Below are 18900 nucleotides of genomic sequence, written 5' to 3'. Positions count from 1 at the left end.
CAATCCCTCCCAACATCAGGGTCTTTTCAAATGAGTCAGCTCTTCACATCAGGCAGCCAAAGTACTGGAGTTTCAGCTTCAGCATCCGTCCTTCCAAAGAATACCCAGGACTGATTTCCTTTAGGATGGACTGGTTGGATCTGCTTGCAGTCCAAGGGACTCTCAAGAGTCTCCTCCAACACCACAGTTCAAAAGCATCAATTCTTCGGCGCTCAGCTTTCTTCACAGTCCAACTCTCACATCCATACATGACCACTGGAAAAACCATAGCCTTGACTAGACGGACCTTTATGACAAAGTTATATCTCTGCTTAATATGCTGTCTAGGTTGGTCCTAACTTTCCTTCCAAGGAGTAAGGGTCTTTTAATTTCATGGCCGTAATCACCATCTGCAGTGATTCTCGAGCCCCCCAAAATAAAAGTCAGCCATTGTTTCCACTGTTCCCCCATCTATTTCCCATGAAGTGATGGAACCAGATGCCATGATCTTCATTTTCTGAATGTTGAGCTTTAAGCCAACTTTTCCACTCTCCTCTTTCACTTTCATCAAGAGGCTCTTTAGTTCTTCTTCACTTTCTGCCATAAGGGTGGTGTCATCTGCATATCTGAGGTTATTGGTATTTCTCCCGGCAATCTCGATTCCAGCTTGTGCTTCTTCCAGCCCAGCGTTTCTCATGATGTACTGCATAGAAGTTAAATAAGCAGGGTGACAATATACAGCCTTGACGTACTCCTTTTCCTATTTGGAACCAGTCTGTTGTTCCATATCCAGCTCTAACTGTTGCTTCCCAACCTGCATACATGTCTCTCAAGAGGAAGGTCAGGTGGTCTGGTATTTCCATCTCTTTCAAAATTTTCCAGTTTATTGTGATCCACACAGTCAATGGCAGTAGCATAAAGGAAGACAATGGAACAAAACTGAGAGTCCAGAAACAAACCCTTATATGTATGGTCAATTGATTTTCAACAAAGACATCAAGCCATAATTGGATATGTACATGCAAAAAAATGAATTTTGACTGTTACCTCACATCAGACATCCAAAATAGATTATAGACCTAATGTAAAAAGTAAAATATGAAACATTTAAAAGAAAACATGAAGAAATCTTTATGACTTTGAATTAGGCACATATTTCTTTCATATGAAGCTGTGATCTATATAAAAATTAGGCAAATATCTCTTCCACAAGAAGATGTGAGCTGTACAAATCCAATTTGATAAATTGGATTTTATCAAGATTTTAAAACTTATTTTCACTGGGAAAATGAAAAGACAACCCACAGATGGAGCCAATATCTGTAAATCCTATTTCTGATAAAGGACTTTACCCAGAATATATACTGGGTAAATTCCCTCATTAATAAGAAGATAAATAATTTGAATAGACATTTCTCTACAGAAGACATATTCAGTAGCTGACAAGATAATGAAAAGATGCTCAACATCACTAGTGATTTAGGAGCAAATTAAAACCACAATAAAATACTACACACCCACTAGAATGTCTACAAATTCAAAACAACAACTAAGTGGTGGGAAGGATGTAAAGAAAAAGGAACCCTTGATCAGAATTCGTTGACAGTCCAGTGGTTAGGACTCCACGCTCTCACTGCTGCAGGCCCAGGTTCAACCCCTGGTCAGGGAACTAAGATCCCACAAACTGTACCACACAGGAGGGAAAAAAAAAAGAACCTCTAACATTTCAAGTGCCAATATAAAATGGAAATATCACTTTGGAAAACACTTTGGCAGTTCCTAAAACTGTTAAGCATGAAGTTATCCCATGATCCAGCAATTTCACCCCTAAGTATTTACCCTAAAGAAATCAAAATATGTCCACACAAGAGTTGTGTTCAAGCAGCATGAAACTATTCATAGCAACATTATTCATAACAGCTAAAAAGTGAAAATAATCCAACTATTCATCAACTTAAAAATGGATTACCAAAAATGAGCAAAATACTAACACATGCTACAACATAGGAACTCAAAAACCTTACGCTGAGACTCCAAACACAAAAGACCACCTTTGTATAATTACATGAAATGTCCAGAAATGGCAAATCTATAAAAGCAAAAGTAGATTAGTGGTTACCTGGTGTTAGGGGTAGGAACAGAGTTTACCTGTAATCACACAGGAAAAATCTTTGGGGGATGATGTAAAACTGAATTATGGTAATAACTGCACAGCTCTGTATTTACAAAATCAAACACTTAAAACGGATATAAATGACACCTCAAATCATTTAATGTATATAAATAACACCTCAATAAGGGTTAAAAAAAAACAAACAAACTGCAGACTTCTTCCTTCCCTCTACTGTTCACTAGGTTCATACTTCCTCAAGGTCCGAGACTCCCAGCCTCCTCTGGTTCCCTGTGATGTTTCCACACGGGCATTTCCCTGACAAAGCACATATATGTATACTCCCATCTTGGTGTTTGCTTCTGGCCTATACTGTCTTCAAAATACAAATTAAAGTTACAAGTGAAAAAAAAAATTATACCATGTAAACACTAATCAAAAGAAAGCTGGTTCATCTATATTACTATCAAAACAGCATTATTTGAGAAAAAGAGGGATAGTTTGTAATGGTGGAAGTTTCAGTCCATCAGGAAATGTAAAGTAGTATGTATCAATAACATAGCCTAAGAAAACAAAAACTGACATGATATTAACTGAGTTAATATCATTCAGTGGGAGAAGATATTTTCAACACATATAACTGACAAAGGTCTTGTATTCAGAATCAAATACCCTGCCAACAGATGAGACAACCCAAAAGAAGCATGAGCAAGAGTCTTGAACACGCGCCACACCTCACAAAAGTGACTGTTCTAAAGGTGATGAACATCCAAAAAGATGCTCTCAATCTCACCGATAATCAAGAAAATAAAATCAATGGTAATGACAAAAAATTTTTAATGTCGGCAAGGTTATGGAGCATCACCTGAAAACTCTCTATACTGCTGGTGAAACTGTAAATTGGTAAATTTAGAGACGTTTACCATTTACCATATCCAAACATATCCATCCTCATGACCCAACAATTACACTCCTAGGTATATACGCAACAGAAATATGTGCATGTCCACATGCACAAGAATGTTAACCGTTGCACCTAATAGTTCCAAATTGGAAACAACTTCAAAGTCTATTATCCGCGGTGAAATCATTTGAGGTATAATCATAAGATGGAATTGTGAAGCAATGAAAATGAACTACTCTAGGTATATGTAAGAACAGGGAAGAATTTAACAATACTGAGCAAAAGGAAGATGCAAAAGAATACGTACTCTGATTACATAACAGATAGACAGACAGATAGAGCGAGCGAGTCAGTCCGCAGGGTCAGAAGTCAGGAAGGCTATGACTTTTGGACTGAAAAAGAAAACGCATGTGAGGCTTTAAGTAAGCGTCTATTTCCTGTGCTGGGCTCTGTCATGCCGCACTCTTTGCGACCCTTTGCACTGTAACCCGCCAGGATCCTCTCTTCATGGGGTTTCCCAGGGGAAAGAATACTGGAGTGTGTTACCATTTCGTCCTCCAGGAGTCTATTTTCTGGCAAGGTTTTATTTTTGCCTGAGGCGCTATTAGCCAGCATTAAGTATCCTCTGAAAGAAGAAACAACAGCTGCAAGGGCTGCAAGGAGTATGTATGAGAATCTTCAGTGAGCAACGCCAGGGAGCCCACAGGAGACGCAGAACCAAAAACTCCAAACCAAAAACGCTTCAGCGTGGCGCTTGAGCACGCGTGCCTACAACTTCCGGCAAGCGCCGCGGGGCCCCGCCCCTGGACGACAACTGGTGAGCAGGACTGGTCCACGCTAGGAAGAGGCGGGGTATAATAAGCGGGGTCTTTAAAGCCAACGAATCTTTTATCCTATGGGAAAGGATGTGTTTATGGACCAATAGGACGCCGAGGATGAGGCCACACCCGTATCCCGCTGAGCCAATCCGCAAGGAGCAACGGTGGGCAGGGAGCGGCCGCTCTACTCAGCGGAGCAGCGCGACATGGCGGGCGGGGCTCGGGAGGTGCTCACTTTGCAGTTAGGACATTTTGCGGGTTTCGTGGGAGCGCACTGGTGGAACCAGCAGGTAAGGTCTTTTGGCCGCCTCCGCTGAGTTTTCCGGGTCTCCAGAAGTCCTCGCTTCTGGCCTGTTCCTCTCGCCGCCCGAGTCCAGTCCTTCCTCTGTGCCTCCCCAGGATGCTGCGTTGTGCAGGCCGACCGATGCCAAGGAGCCGCCGGGAGAGCTGTGCCCCGACGTCCTGTACCGGACCGGCCGGACATTACACGGCCAAGAGACCTACACGCCGAGACTCATCCTCATGGATCTGAAGGGTTAGGTGGTGGCCCGGGTCAGCCAGTTACCAGTCTTCCCCTTCGCGTGTGGAGTTTCTAGCAGCGGTTCGCGTCAAGATCCTCCTCCTATACTGGCCTGTGGGACTAGAGATGAGGAGCCACAGGGAGAGCTAACCACAGTATGCCGACACCTGAGGGGACGCAAGAAAAGAAACTATTCCGTTCAAGAGCTGTCTCTCGAATGGGCTGCTCGTCCCTGGACAGTGTGATGCTCAGCGCTGTGGCGCTCCTCTAGAACCGCTGGTTGTGGTCTTTGCCCAGGTTCCACAGCTAATAACTAAGCTGGGAAGTGAAGGATGGAATCCAGATTTTCCTAGGCAAGGGTGTTTTCTAGCCCATGTATATTACAAGAGGGCCTGGAAAGGCCCAGTGCTGGAGTGAGGGTGTCAGCAGGTTATCAGGTGATGGGAGGAAGGTTAGCTGCAGGACGGGAGGGGCTGGGATTTACCTAACATTGCTTATTATTTCTGTACAGGTAGTCTGAGCTCTCTAAAGCAAGAAGGTGGACTCTACAGGGACAAACAGCTAGATGCTGCCATAGCATGGTATTTGTGATTTGGGAGAGGAGTTGGGAAGGAGCGCAGGAAACTGGAGAACTCAAGGAAGCTGACACTATGCCCAATTTCCACTTTCTTTCAGGCAAGGGAAGCTCACCACACACAAAGAGGAACTCTATCCCAAGAACCCTTATCTCCAGGACCTTCTGAGTGCAGAGGTGAGGACCTCTGTCCTGAACTTGTAAGCCCAGTGCTACAACCAGAGTGCCTCCACTTGGGCAGAGAAAAAGAGAATTTTGGTCACCTTCAGTGCCCTCAAATGGTATTTTAAGAAAAAGCACTTTTCCTCCTAAAGGACTGTCACTACTAGGAGAACAGGAAGGCGGTTACAGGGTGTGGCCAGCCAAAAAAAAGGGGGGGAGAATAAATCAGTGTTTGCCTCTAGACTGCCTGGACCAAACTGTAGATTTTCTCATCCCTCCCAGGGAGTGCTGAGTAGTGATGGTACCTGGAGGGTCAAATCGATTCCCAATGGCAAAGGTGAGACTTCTCCAGGGACTGCAGAATGGGGAACTGGGCAGTGCAGGAACACAGAGAAAGGCACGAAAGGCACACTGCCTGTTTTTTCTTCAGGTCTCCCACCATTCACCAATGGTAGGACTCCAAAACCAGTTATGCCCACAGAGGGCAGTATCAGAGTCTGGTCAGACTTCCTCAGAGTCCATCTCCACCCCCGGAGCATCTGTATGATTCACAAGTACAACCATGATGGGTATGCGCTGTGGTGGTGGTGGGGTGGGGAGCTAGAGGCTGTGAGGCAAGAATTTGGGTCCCCACCAGTGTCGGATGAGGCTCTTGAGGCCATCTTCCTTGCCTCCTCCAAAACAAGAGACCTTAGGCAGAAATACCAAAGTGGGGGAGTCCTGTTAAGTCCCAGACTGTGGTTTTGTGCGGCAGGGAGGCAGGCCGCCTGGAGGCTTTTGGCCAAGGGGAGAGCATCCTAAAGGAACCCAAGTACCTGGAAGAGCTGGAGGACAGGCTGCATTTCTACGTGGAGGAGTGTGACTACCTGCAGGTAGATGAGGGGCATGGCAGGCAATAGGGGAGAAACCACCCTCATCCTGCCCACTTCCACCTTTCACCTCTCTCCAGGGCTTCCAGATTCTGTGTGACCTGCATGATGGCTTCTCGGGGCTGGGTGCCAAGGCTGCGGAGTTGCTACAAGACGAGTATTCAGGGCGGGGAATAATCACCTGGGGCCTGCTCCCTGGTCCGTACCACCTTGGGGTGAGTAGTTCTTCCGGGGTGTGGGGGGAAGAGCCCCAGGGAGAAATGAAGGAATTTAGTGAGAACATTGGTTAAAACAAACTGCTGTCACTTCTTTCACCAGGAGCTGCAGAAAAACATCTACCGTCTGTTAAACACAGCTTTCGGGCTGGTGCACCTGTCTGCTCACAGCTCTCTGGTCTGCCCCTTATCCTTGGGTGGGAGCCTGGGGCTGCGACCCGAGCCGCCCGTCAGCTTCCCTCTCCTGCAGTATGATGTAAGACCCGATGCTCTTGTTCTGACTTATAGCTAATGAAAGGGCACCACACACACAGACACACACGCTCTCAAATTTACCTGCTGCTGGATCTGTTTTGAAGCCTCATCTTGAACTCGGCCCTGATGTGGCCTCTTAGATGACACTGTCCTATGCTAGTCCAGCCCGGGGCCAAACACACGCCTGCTCTGTCCCAAGGCACACAGACCCCTCTGCCATTACTACTCTGCTGACACAGCCTCTTTTCTACACCCAAAGGCCAGGTGCTTTTCTTCATATCCTCTTTACAGGCCACTCTGCCCTTCCACTGTGGTGCCATCCTGGCTACAGCCCTGGACACAGTCACTGTTCCTTATCGCCTACGCTCCTCACCAGTTTCCATGGTCCATCTGGCTGATATGCTGAACTTCTCTGGGAAAAAGGTATGAAGCTTTGTGAAGAGCTGGGTCAAAGCTGAGAAAGGCTCTATACCTTGATTTCTTTCTTACCTTTAGGTGGTGACCGCAGGAGCAACTATCCCCTTCCCCTTAGTTCCAAGCCAGTCCCTCCCTGATGCCCTGATGCAGCTTGGAGAGGCCACCCCGTGGACCCCACTGTCTGCATGTGGGGACCCTTCTGGAACATGCTGCTTTGCCCAGTCAGTGGTGCTGAGGGGTCTAGACAGAGCACACCACACCAGGTAAGGACTGGCGGTCCTCAGGAGCCCTTGTCAGGCTTCTGGTCCACATCCTTTTCTCCCTGGTACCTCCGGACGGCCTAATGGCACTGCCCTGCTCACCTTCCCTCTGACACACTTATTAGTAAGTCAGACTCTGAGCATCCTATCAAGCTGACCGCCTGGGAACGTAAGTCCTGGTTTCTCATTCACGCTGCCCCAGAGTAAAGGCGGCTTTGGCTTTGTTTTGGCAGCCAGCTCACCCCCGGGACGCCTCTGCCCTCCCCACTCCATGCGTGCACCACTGGGGAAGAAGTCTTGGCCCAGTATTTGCAGCAGCAGCAGCCTAGAGTCAGGAGGTCAGTAGAATGCTTGCTCCTCTCCTCCCAGACCTCAGACCTCCCTTGACTTTCTCTCACTCGCTGCTGTTCTCTCGCCCCCAGCTCTTCTCATCTGCTGCTGACTCCCTGCAAGGTGGTCCCTCCTTACCCCTCCCTCTTCTCCTCAAGCCTCAGCCAGCACGGTTCAGTTCTGGACGGTCTCCCAACAGGGACAGGTATGTAGCAGGTGAAGAAAACCCAGAGGTTTTCAAGCATGAGAGACTTTTCCAGTATCCCTTCATGGATGAAGGTCCTGGGGAAGTGCCCAGGTTACACTCCTTATTCACTCTGTGGTTCCCTGTATGCAAGGGAGACAGGACACTGTATAGCTTATTATACAGTCAAGCCTGCCAGAGCCCAGAGAAGGAAAGCTGCCATCCTGTCTCCCTGCAGCGGTGGAGAGCATCCCAGTGCTTGGGGCCCTCTGCTCCTCTTCCTCCTTGAACCGGGCCCTGGGGGATTTGGCCAAAGATCTCTCCAAACTCGACCTGCGGCGCTGGGCCAGCTTCATGGACGCTGGGGTGGAACAGGATGACCTAGAAGAGACGCTGCAGGAACTGCGCAGCCTGGCCCAGTGCTACGAGAGCGGCGGCGGCAGACTCGTGGACTAAAGCTCCGAGGAAAGGAGACTAGTTTACAGTGAAAACTGCTGGGTGCAGGAGCTCAGTGTCTTGGGACTGGCTACACCAACACACACATTTATTACATTTAGAAACACTGTGATCAGATCACACAACAATAAATATGTACCATCAGACAGAAAAATACAACACAGAAAAGGAACTGCACCCACTCTCCCTCAATGCTCTTTACAACTATTTCTAAGGTCTTCATAAAAAATGCACAGGGTGGCAGGACCGTGCGGCCCCCAGCCTGCCTGTCACTGTCCCTGGCCCCTGCCCCTCCAGCTCCGCAGACTGAACTCAAAAACGGCAGGAGCGAAGCACAGCGCCCCACCCTCTCCCTGACCACCAGGGTGCCCGGCGGGCTCCATCCTCGGAGGGCGCCCTCACACTCCGGGTCTCACTCGTCCAGCTCTTCCTCAGACAGAAGGTCCCCGTGGTCAGACAGCTGGTCTGTGTTGCTGGTACTGGTCGCGTCGTCCTCGTCCTCAGAGCTGGCCTCACAGGCTGTGTGGAAGAGCTGCATGAGTTCTCGGAAACGGTGGGAAACCTAGGAGGAGAGTGAGGGCCTTGACGACACCCTTCTTAAGTTAGTGACACGTTAACATTTACCACCCACCCGCGAATGCAGGAGACACAGGTTTGATCCCTGGGCCAGAAAGATGCCTGGAGAAGGAGATGGCAACCCACTCATTGCCTGCAAAATCGCACAGAGGAGCCTGGGAGGCTACAGTCCATGGGGTTGTGAAGTGTCAGATACGGCTGAAGCTCAAGTGAGCTACATGATACACCAGCATGAACCATCTGGTTTGTTGCACACAGGCTGTGAGGGCTGAGTCCTCCTTAAAGATAAGGAAACTCAGGTCAAGAGGCTAAACACTGCCCAAAAGTCACATTCCTTCTAAAAATTAAAATGCACTCTGGGGCTCCTTCCTCAAAAATGCCCTTTGTCTTCCAGAGCCACTGCTATCCGTGCTGACAAGCCCAGGTCTTACTCAGAGCAGAACTTTACAATCCCCAATCGTATCTTAGTTGGCCAAGCCGCCCTCCTGCCAAACCCTTCCTTGGTTCCTCTAGGGCTTGAAGCTCTAGCAGGGCCCACCCTGCTTACCTCAGTAGGGGTCTTATTTCCCAGCTGCTGGGAGATGACACTGAAAGTCTGCGGCTGTGCTCCCTGCTCCTGGCACATAGTCAGGATCACGCGGTCGGCTTCCCTGGAACCCACACGTGGCGATCAGTCTCAGGAAGCGGGCGTGCCCCACGCGCTTTCCAAACGCACACGTCCCCCATCCATACCTACCTCGTCCACAGCACCACCTTTTCCCCAGTGGAGCTGACCTTGCTGTTGTTGGCACAGACTGTAGCTTCCGTGGCTTTCGCCTGCAGCTCCCCCGCTGGGCCCTTGCCCTGTAGTCCACTGTCTTTGGCCAAACCTCCTCTAGGGGCTTTAGGCAAAGTCTCTGCGGTGTCAATTCCTGCTGAAGAAACTCCACGGAGAGGGGACACCCTGTCTGCTGTGGTCACCCCAGCTCTGCTGGAAGGCAGCCAGCTCTCCTGTGTGTCTGCCTTCCCAGGCACCTGTCTTCTCCCGAAGTCTCCAGTCCTTGAGGAAACAGGACTCAGGAAGGAGGCAGGGGGTTCGACAGTTCCAGGCAATTTCTCAGTTTCAGAAGCATCCCAGGGCATGGATGGTTCCAACTCAGCCCCTGGCTTATGGCCCTCCCCCTCATACTGGGGTCTGGGGGATGCCCTGGGGCCGGAGAGAACTGCAGGCCCAGCCTGGTTACTCCTGACAGCGCACAGCACAGTTCCAGCTGTGGAGGGAAGCTGAGGAGTCTCTGGTGAGCAGGGTGGTGGCAGGCCATCAAGGAGCTGGTCTGTAAAAGTCACTTCTTGAGGGGACGGCAAAGTGCTCCCCGCTGCCAATCCTGTTTAGGAGGAAAATAAGGACCTAAGGGTCACACTGCATCTAAGGACTACAAATTACCATGGGGTCACTGTGGCAAACTACTGTGCTAAAGTTCTGATGTACAAGAGTGAGGCGAGGGTAGGGGCTAGAGTTGTTTATATAAAGTCCGCTGCCAAAGCTGAGAATGGCTGAGTCTTTAGAATACAGATCGTAGAGGATCTGCAGATAAGCAGAAGGGGCCCAGGGATGGGAACACAAGAAGAAAAGGCTGGATCATGTGGATGTTAAGCACTCTTCATTCTACAAGAGGACTGAGGCCACAGGAGAGAAAGTTAAGGCTAGACAGAAGAGTTTCCTACTGGTTTATTAGTAAAAGAGGTGGTAGTCTATCCCTGAAAAGACCAATATTTCCCAGGCTCAAAGACGTTCCTGCGTGAAGTATGTGAGAATGAGACAGAAATAAAGGGAGAAAGGCTGGGCTGGCAGTCGGATCACTCACCTGCAACAGGCATCTCTCCCTTCCTGGTACTCCTGCCAGTCCTGCTCTGGGTTGCCTCAGTGCTTTCTCGCTCCTCTGGGGCTTCCTCCTCCATCACGTCCTTGCCCTGCCCAGCTTCCTTAGCACCAGGCATAAGACTGGCCTCTCGGTGGGGGCTGCTGCCCACCAACTCATGGGGCTCCTTGCTCTTGTAGGATTTGCTGTCACAGACCTGCAGGGATGGCCTTCTGGGTCAAGGGTCTCCTGACCTCTTTTGTCTTGGGGGCTGACCACAGAAAGAAGCCCTGCCATGATGCTCAGCAAGTCAAGCAACATGCATGCCTGCTCCAAGGATTTTCAAGGGCCCAAAATAGAGTGCTGCATTCTACCACTCCTCCTCCAACCAAGGACTGTATTTTTGCTGGCAACCAAGCCTAGAGAACCAGCATTACCTTTCGACCATTTTCCTCACACACGTTAGTTTCATTTAAAAAAAGAAAATCTTAGAGGGAAATATATGAACTGGTTGGTATTCTTCCCTATTTCAAAACTTAACCTAAAAGATTCCCCTTAAAAAGAAAAATCTGTTACATATATTTTTAAAGATTCTATTTATTTGCATACACACACTAATGAGTATGTATACAGCGTATTATTTATTCACGTGTCATCTCTCTAGGAATTCACTAATGCACAGATCTGGGGCGACAATACCACACACAGCAGAGCCACCTGGGGCTTGCCGCAGCAGCTCTGGTGCCCCCGGGCGCGAGTTCTCTCCTCACCTTGCTGCTGCAGCGGCTACAACTTCTCCTTTTGCTCTTCTTCATCTTGGAGTCAGGACCCCCCTCATGACAGGAGCAGGCACAGTCCTTGGCCCCATCTGGCCACTCGGCCTCCTAGGAGACACCTGGGCTTGGTTAGCTGGCAAACATTTTTGGCACCGAGAGGGAGCCGAGTTGTGAGCCATCAGAACAAGCCCACCCCTGGACCCCTCCCCTGCTTCCTTTCTCCTTTATTATATGCCATTCCTTCACACTGCCTGGGGAGATGAAAGGCCAAGCTCAATTAAAGCCTACTGTGCATCCCTGAAACAATCCTTAAATGACCCAGAGGCTGACGGATCCCAATTGCCCGGAAGCTTCAGGAGATGTTTAGGTGGACTGCAACCTGAGGCAAAGTCACTGGAGAGCTCCGGCCTGAGGTGTGGCCTACGCACTCGTCTGCCTTTCTTTCCGGCTCCCTGTGCCTGGAGCTCTCCCCTCTCTTCCAATCCCCTTGAGAGAGGGCTTTGTACATATGGAAGGCTCACTCAATGATACTCTCTGTTCAATAAACCCAAGACAGAAGTACCGTGATTATCCCCATTAACTATGAAGAAAGTGAAGCAAAGATTAAATACATTGCCCAAGGTCATGAAGGTCCTAAGAAGTGGTTTTCCCCAAGAAAGAGTAGAAGGCGTGTAGTAAAGGGACAGGGACCAGAAAAAAACCGCTTCCTGAAGAGAACAGAGAGCAACGAGTACAAGCGGGCTCTGGAGCCAGACGACCCGTCCCTGACCAAACGTGAGGCCCTGGGAACGGCCCCTCTTGGCACTTCAGTGTCCTCTTCTGAAAAATGCAAACAAAACAATCTTTTCACAGGGTTAACTGTGAGAATTAACTGAATAATCCATGTAAAATACAGGAGATACATGATGCTTTGGGATACGGCTAGGTATCAGTCACTGTCATTTCTAAAATGAGGAATCCTGGTTTTATTTTTCCACAAGAACAGAAAGGAAGACCCAAGGGCAAGAGAAGTATCTCTGAGCCAGAGAAACAGATCCTTCTAATGGTTAATCATGGCGGGACCTCTTCAGCCACTGCACTGTTCTTCCCATGGGCCCGGGGCGTGCTGCACAGCAGCCTGACCTGACCTGAGGTTCCTGCTCCACGGCCGCCTCAGCTCACAGCGGCTTGGCACCACCCTGTGCCAGAGAACCACTCAGACAGAAAATGCAAGGCCTGACTCAGGATAATCCCCAACAACCGGGCGTACCTTATCGTGATGCTGGACCCCAATCTCTTTCCTTCTTTTGTTCTTTGAGGCTGTGGGTATCTTGGGAGGTTCCTCTTCCTCTTCCACATCAGGCAGTGCCACTTCTTCAAAGCCATCAAACTGGGCAGGAGTTGGTGCAACTCAACAAAGACTCTGGGCAGAGTCCCTCCTACATATGACCTGACCTTCCCCCTTGACACCCCCACTGCAGCCACACGGCCTATACCTCATACTCCTTCTCCTCGGTCCAATTGATCTCTTCAAAGTCACCCATCCGGCTAGCTGCTGGGCGCAGATGGTCAAAGAAGACGGAGAACTCATCCTGTAGGTGGTCATGGCCCTTGAGGAGCTGCCACATCTGTGTCTTGAGCTGGGGAGAGTTGCAGAAGGAAAGAGGCGGTCTCCAGAGCCTCCCCAGCCCACCGCTCCAAACCAACCCCATACACTCCTGAGGTCTGCTTTCCTCATCCACTGGGAGACACACAGGAGATGCTCTTTTGTTAGGAACTCCCAAACTCCCTTTCCCTCCTTGCTTGTCTACACAGGAGCATAGGCATACCTCGATTTAGTGTCTTTGCTTCACTGCGCCTCAGATACAGCATTTTGGTTTTTCTTTTTTTTTTTTTTTACAAACTGAAGGTTCATTGCAACCCTGGGTCAAGAAAGTCTATCAGCACCAATTTTCCAACATCATCTGTTCATTTTGTGTCTCTGTGTCCCATTCTGATACTTCTCAAAATATTACAAACTTGTTTATTATGTCTATAATGGCGATCTGTGATCAACGACCTTTGGTGTTACTATTATAATTGCTTGGAGGCACCACGCATCTCACCCATAATAGACAGTGGACTTGTTCTGTTCTGATTGTATGTGTTCTGATTACTCCACTGACCCAACAGGTTCGCCATCTGTCTCCCTCTCCTTGGGCCTCTCTATTCCCTGAAACACACCAATATTGAAATTAGGCCAATTTCACTTGAATACTTAGGGCAAATCAGCCCTGGGATTTCTTTGGAAGGAATGATGCTAAAGCTGAAACTCCAGTACTTTGGCCACCTCATGCAAAGAGTTGACTCACTGGAAAAGACTCTGATGCTGGGAGGGATTGGGGGCAGGAGGAGAAGGGGACGACAGAGGATGAGATGGCTGGATGGCATCACTGACTCGATGGACGTGAGTCTGAGTGAACTCCGGGAGCTGGTGATGGACAGGGAAGCCTGGCGTGCCGCAATTCATGGGGTCGCAAAGAGTCGGACACGACTGAGCGACTGAACTGAACTGAAGAGGCCTCTAAGTGTTCAATGGAAAGGTACAGACGCACACCTCTCACTTTAAGTCAAAAGCAACAAATGATTAAGCTTAGTAAGGAAGGCACGCCTAAAGCCAAGGCAGATTGAAAACTAGGCCTCTTGTGCCAAACAGCCATGAACGCGAAGGAAAAGTTCTTGAAGCAAATTAAAAGTGGTAAGAAAGCAGAACAGCTTTCTTGCTGATATGGAGAAAGTTTTGTGGTCGAAGATCAAACCAGTGACAACACGCCATTAAATCAAAGCCTATTGCAGAAAAGGCCTTGTTGTTGCTTAGCTGCTCAGTCCATGTCCAGCTCGCTGCCACCCCAGGGACTGACTGTAGCCGCCAGGCTCCTCTGTCCATGGAGTTTCCCAGGCAAGAAGACAGCAGTGGGTTGCCATCTGTTTCTCCAGGAGACCTTCCTGACACAAAGGTGGAAACAGAGTCGCCTGCGACTCTCATGCTTGGCAGGTGGATTCTTTACCACAGAGCCACCTGGGAAGCCCCCAAACCCTAATTCTCTTCAATTTTATGAAGGCTGAGACAGGTGAAGAAACCTGCAGAAGCAAATTTTGAAGCTAGAAAAAGTGGTTCATAGAGTTTAAAGAAAGAAGCCATCTCTACAACACTCTTTGATTAGGGGCTAATATAGCTGGTGACTTTAACTTGAAACCAATGCTCATTTACCGTTCCAAAAATCCCACGGTGCTTCCAAACTATGCTGAATCTACTCTGCTTATGCTAGTTTAAATGGAACAACAAAGCCTGGATAGCAGCACATCTGTGGACAACATAGTGTGCTGAACATCTGAAGCCCACTGTTGAGACCTACTACTCGGGAAACAATCCTTTGAAAACATTATTGCTCACCGACCATACACCTGGTCACCCAAGAGCTCTGATGGAGATGGACAAGGAGATCAATGTTTTCGTGCCTGCTAGCAAAAGAACCACCATGCAGCCCATGGATCAAGGAGCAATTTCTAATTTCAAGTCTCAGTACTTCAGAAATGCATTTCATAAGGCTACAGCTGACACAGATAGGGATTCCTCCAATGGATCCGGGGAGAGAAAACCGAAAACCTTCTGGAAAAGATTCACCATTCTAGACACCATTAAGAACATTTGTGGTTCACAGGAAGAGGTCCAAATAATCAACACTAACAGGAGTTTGGAAGAAGTTGATTTCAACACTCACAGATGACTCTGAGGGGGTTCAAGATTTCAGTGGAGGAAGGAGCGGCAGATGTGACAGAAACAGCATGAGGACTGAAAACAGATGCGGAGCCTGAGGACGGGACTGAATTGCCGCAGTCCCACACAAGACCCGAACGGATGAGAAGCTACTTCTTGCAGAGGAACAATAAGAGGTTTCCTGAAATGGAATCTACTCCTGGTGGAGCTGCCGCTATGAAGACTGTCGAAACGGCAACCAAGGATTGAGAACATCACATAAACTCAGTTGGTAAGGCAACAGCAAGGTTTGAGAGGGTTGACCGTTAAGTTTTACTGTAAGTAAAATGCTACAGAGAAATCATTCATGAAAGGAAGAGTCCATCAACGGGGCAAACTTCATTGTTCCAGGAAATTGTGGGGGCTTCCCTGGTTGTCCAGTGGCTTAGACTCCACACTCCCAACGCAAGGGGTCCAGGTTTGATGGGTGGTCAGGAAAGTAGATCCCACATGCTGCAACAAAAGATCCCGCATGCCACAACTAATACCAGGTGCAGGCAAACAGATATTTTTTAAAGAAAGAAAAAAAAATTGCCACATCCACTCCAATCTTCAGCAACCACTACCTGATCAGTCAGCACCAACAATACTGAGGCAAGACCCTCCAGCAACAAAAAGATGACAACTTGCTAAAGACTTGGATGCTGATTAGCATTTTTTTTGGCTGCTCTGTGCAGAATTCAAGATCATAGTTCCCGGACCAGGGATTGAACCTGTGCCCTGTGAAATGGAAGCTTGAGTCTTAACCACTGGACCACCAGGGAATTCGCTAGCATTTTTTAAAAGCTGAACATTTTTAATTAACGTATGTACATTTTTTAAAGCATAATGCTGCTGCGTGCTTAATAAACTATGGTTGGGCTTCCCTGGTGGCACTGCGGGTAAAGAATCCGCCTGCCAGTGCAGGAGACACAAGAGACGTGGGTTCAATCCCTGGGTTGGGAAGACCCCCTGGAGTAGGAAATGGCATCCCATTCCAGTATTCTTGCCTGGAAAATTCCATGGAGAGAGGAGCACGGTGGGCTACAGTCCATGGGATCGCAGAGAGTCAGACACATGTGCTTCACTGAACACACACGCACTTCACTTCACCGTGTACACCTAACTGTTACATGCACTGGGCAGCCAAAGAATTCATGTGACTTACTTTACCGCAATATTTACTGTATTATGATGGCCTGGAAGTGAACCTGCAATGTCTCTGAGCTATGCCTGAATTACTTCTTTTTTAACTGATGTATATAGTTGATTCACAATACCGTCAACATTGTGTTAGTTTCAGGTGTACAGCACAGTGATTCAGTATGTGTGCAGACACACACACATATATACACATAGATATATATACTTTTGCATATTCTTTTCTCTTACAGGCTAATACAAAATACTGAGTATCATTTTCTGTGCTATACAGTAGGTCCCCGTTGGTTACCTATTTTATACACAGTAGTGTGAATATGTTAATCGCAAACTCCTAACTTATCACCACACCCAACCTTTCCCCTTTGGTAACCGTAGGTTTTCTATATTATAAACCAAATGTTTTCTATACTTAGTATGATAAGTATGCTTATCAAGTGAGTTAAATCAAACTTCAATTAGTATGATGATTAACTGGAGAAGGGAAGAGCTACCCAATCTAGTATTCTGGCCTGGAGAATTCCATGGACTGTACAGAACGGGACAAAAAGAGTGGGACACGACTAAGCGACTTTCATTTCACTTCAAATAGGTCTTCATTCATTCCTCCATCAATGCATGTTTAGGGAGCTCCCACGTCTTCGTTAGACATGCCTGCATTAACAGGTCTGATTCCCAGTGACACTCACTACTCAATAGCCCTGCCTTACTGGTCCCAGCTCAGGCACCAACTCAAGGCTGAGCAAGGAGGGAAAACAACCCTCCACCCAGAACATCACCTCTTTCCTTGAACTTCCCTTCCAGGGTATTTACAGCATTCTTGAGCCTGTGAGTAGCAGTCAGGCTCTGGTTTCAGATGGTAACCACCTCACCCAAGTGTTTTATGACTTAGGTAAGCCTAAAAATTCCTTGCCATTTTCATTCCCTCCAGGAAGTCCATTGCTCAGAAGAGGATTGCTTAGGGAAAGGAGAATGAAAGGCCAAAACCGAAGATGACAATGGAAGGGAAGCAGGACAGGATGGAATACCTCAGTGATCTCCTGGGGCAAGCAGTCTGCACAGCTCTGAAGGACCTTGATGATCTTCTGGTGGTGTGACGGGTTCTCTGCAAAGCAAATTTCCAGCTGCCGAAGAAACTTGCGACTCTTCTCAAAAGCCTGCTGCTCTTCAAACTACCAGAGTGGAAAGAGGGCAAAAGAGGAGTCATCTATGCAGCCTGAGAAGGACTTGAGAGCACTACACATAAAAACCAAGAAAAAATGTGCTGGAGGCACAGGGGATGACAAGGCTCTGGTTTACAACAGCGAGATCTTTTTTTTTGGCCTCACCACAAGGTTTGCGGATCTTAGTTCTCCAATCAGGGATTGAACCTGGGCCCCAGCAGTGAAAGTGCCAAGCCCCAACCACTGGACTGCCAGGGAATTCCCTGTAAGATTTTTTTTTTTTTAAGGCCCTAGCATCTATCTACCTTGGGTTACTGGGGTCTACCAACTCAAGAAAACTAAGATGTAAATGAAAGATTTAAGAGTTATGTATCTCAAGTTGCTTCCAGTTTTCAAAGACTGTGAGATCAGACACATGCCAGTTTACAAAGTATTTTTATGTATGTATTCATTTGATCCTCATAATGATAAAGAAAGAATTATGTATAATCATCCCATGACCACTAACTGCTTTAAGACTATCAGGCTAATATAATAACAATATGAACATAATAATACAATAATATCCATTACTCCTATGTTTACCCATCATGACAAGAAACCCAGAACTACGGGGATATCCCTCAAGTTCAGACACTTATTCTCCAACATTTCAAATATCATGTAACCACCGTGGCCTTCCCAGACCACTGTGCATAAAACTGCAACATTATCACTATAAAGCATTAAATATATTTTACTGTTTATATATTTTATCATTTTTATAACATAGATATTTACAACATACAATATACTATTTCACATCTGACTTTCCCCATGAGAATATAGGCTCCATGAAGGCAAAGGATTTTAGTCTTTTATAATTATTACATTTCTAGTACCTAGAACTCTGCCTGAAACAGCAGGTACTCAATAAACATTTGTTGAATGAAAGCCTATTTTGCCACAGTGAGAAGCAAAGGGTTATGATGTACCTAAGGGTTCCACTCAATGGTCAGCCCTTTCACTCCACATGGAAAGAAAAGGAGAGAACAGGAGCTGGGAAGACCATCCCTTGAAAAGGAGGTGGCTCTCGTGACCCTGGTCTAGGGGAAAGCTACCTACGGAAACAGCCAGGAGTCTGGAACAGTCCTGATCAACACTACCCAAGCCTAGTCTTGCTGTGACCCAGGGATCCCAGTGTGTGGTCTTTGCCCCCGTCTCTACTTACTAATCCACAGGCCAGTGCTTGCTCAGGCAACAAGAAAGCAGCAAAGTCCTTCAACAGCTGAGGCCAGTCCTGGAGCAGAATTTGCAGGCTCTTGTAGAGATCCACAGCTGTCTGCCTCTGAGTACTTGACTCAAACTCATAGATGACCTGAAGGAAGTCTTCATACTTGCCAGGGATATGCTGTAGGGCTTCTCGGACCTGTATGAGAGGACTTTCAATCATCCAGTCCCCTTTCATTGGGCCCCAAGAAACGATGGGACCGAGGAAGGAGGAAGAGTTACTGTTAAAGAGCTCCAGATTATCCGTCAGAGGCTACTCCTCTGACAGGTCCTAAGATCTGATGATTAATGGAAGCCACAGGGCCATGGG

The 18900-nt window shown here is 47.7% G+C and overlaps 2 protein-coding genes across 4 annotated transcripts in view; one reads left to right on the top strand and one right to left on the bottom strand.

The window, feature by feature from the left end:
- The first annotated feature begins 4006 nt into the window (after positions 1-4006).
- MSTO1 (misato mitochondrial distribution and morphology regulator 1) lies at positions 4007-8235 on the top strand. The gene is made up of 14 exons (XM_052637632.1): positions 4007-4101; positions 4211-4346; positions 4843-4912; positions 5007-5082; positions 5350-5404; positions 5498-5636; positions 5822-5939; positions 6017-6151; positions 6255-6407; positions 6698-6829; positions 6902-7086; positions 7317-7421; positions 7506-7618; positions 7836-8235. Exons 1-14 carry the CDS (start codon positions 4018-4020, stop codon positions 8051-8053), a joined length of 1719 nt encoding a protein of 572 aa, XP_052493592.1. The 5' UTR covers positions 4007-4017; the 3' UTR covers positions 8054-8235.
- The window catches only part of GON4L (gon-4 like), a 140449-nt gene continuing 129633 nt past the window's right edge, over positions 8085-18900 (bottom strand). For all 3 annotated transcript variants that reach the window (XM_052637631.1, XM_052637630.1, XM_052637629.1), the window contains exons 24-32: positions 18532-18729; positions 17187-17330; positions 12719-12862; positions 12493-12612; positions 11238-11351; positions 10474-10684; positions 9366-9993; positions 9177-9279; positions 8085-8615 (exon numbers count right to left, since the gene is read on the bottom strand). In XM_052637631.1, the coding sequence (XP_052493591.1) occupies positions 8466-8615; positions 9177-9279; positions 9366-9993; positions 10474-10684; positions 11238-11351; positions 12493-12612; positions 12719-12862; positions 17187-17330; positions 18532-18729 (1812 nt within the window). In that variant the 3' untranslated portion in view covers positions 8085-8465. The remainder of the gene's footprint in view (positions 8616-9176; positions 9280-9365; positions 9994-10473; positions 10685-11237; positions 11352-12492; positions 12613-12718; positions 12863-17186; positions 17331-18531; positions 18730-18900) is intronic.

This window comes from Budorcas taxicolor, chromosome 3, assembly GCF_023091745.1.
Source record: "Budorcas taxicolor isolate Tak-1 chromosome 3, Takin1.1, whole genome shotgun sequence".
NCBI classification, from domain to species: Eukaryota; Metazoa; Chordata; class Mammalia; order Artiodactyla; family Bovidae; genus Budorcas; species Budorcas taxicolor.
This window is presented reverse-complemented; position numbering and strand designations above follow the sequence as displayed.

What these genes read in the sequence shown, in the direction of transcription:
- MSTO1 (XM_052637632.1), top strand. Translation starts at nt 4,018, where the DNA reads ATGGCGGGCGGGGCTCGGGAGGTGCTCACTTTGCAGTTAGGACATTTT. An exon ending in CTAGATGCTGCCATAGCATG is followed by an intron (nt 4,913 to 5,006) that starts GTATTTGTGATT and finishes ACTTTCTTTCAG; the next exon opens with GCAAGGGAAGCTCACCACAC. An exon ending in GACAGAGCACACCACACCAG is followed by an intron (nt 7,087 to 7,316) that starts GTAAGGACTGGC and finishes TTGTTTTGGCAG; the next exon opens with CCAGCTCACCCCCGGGACGC.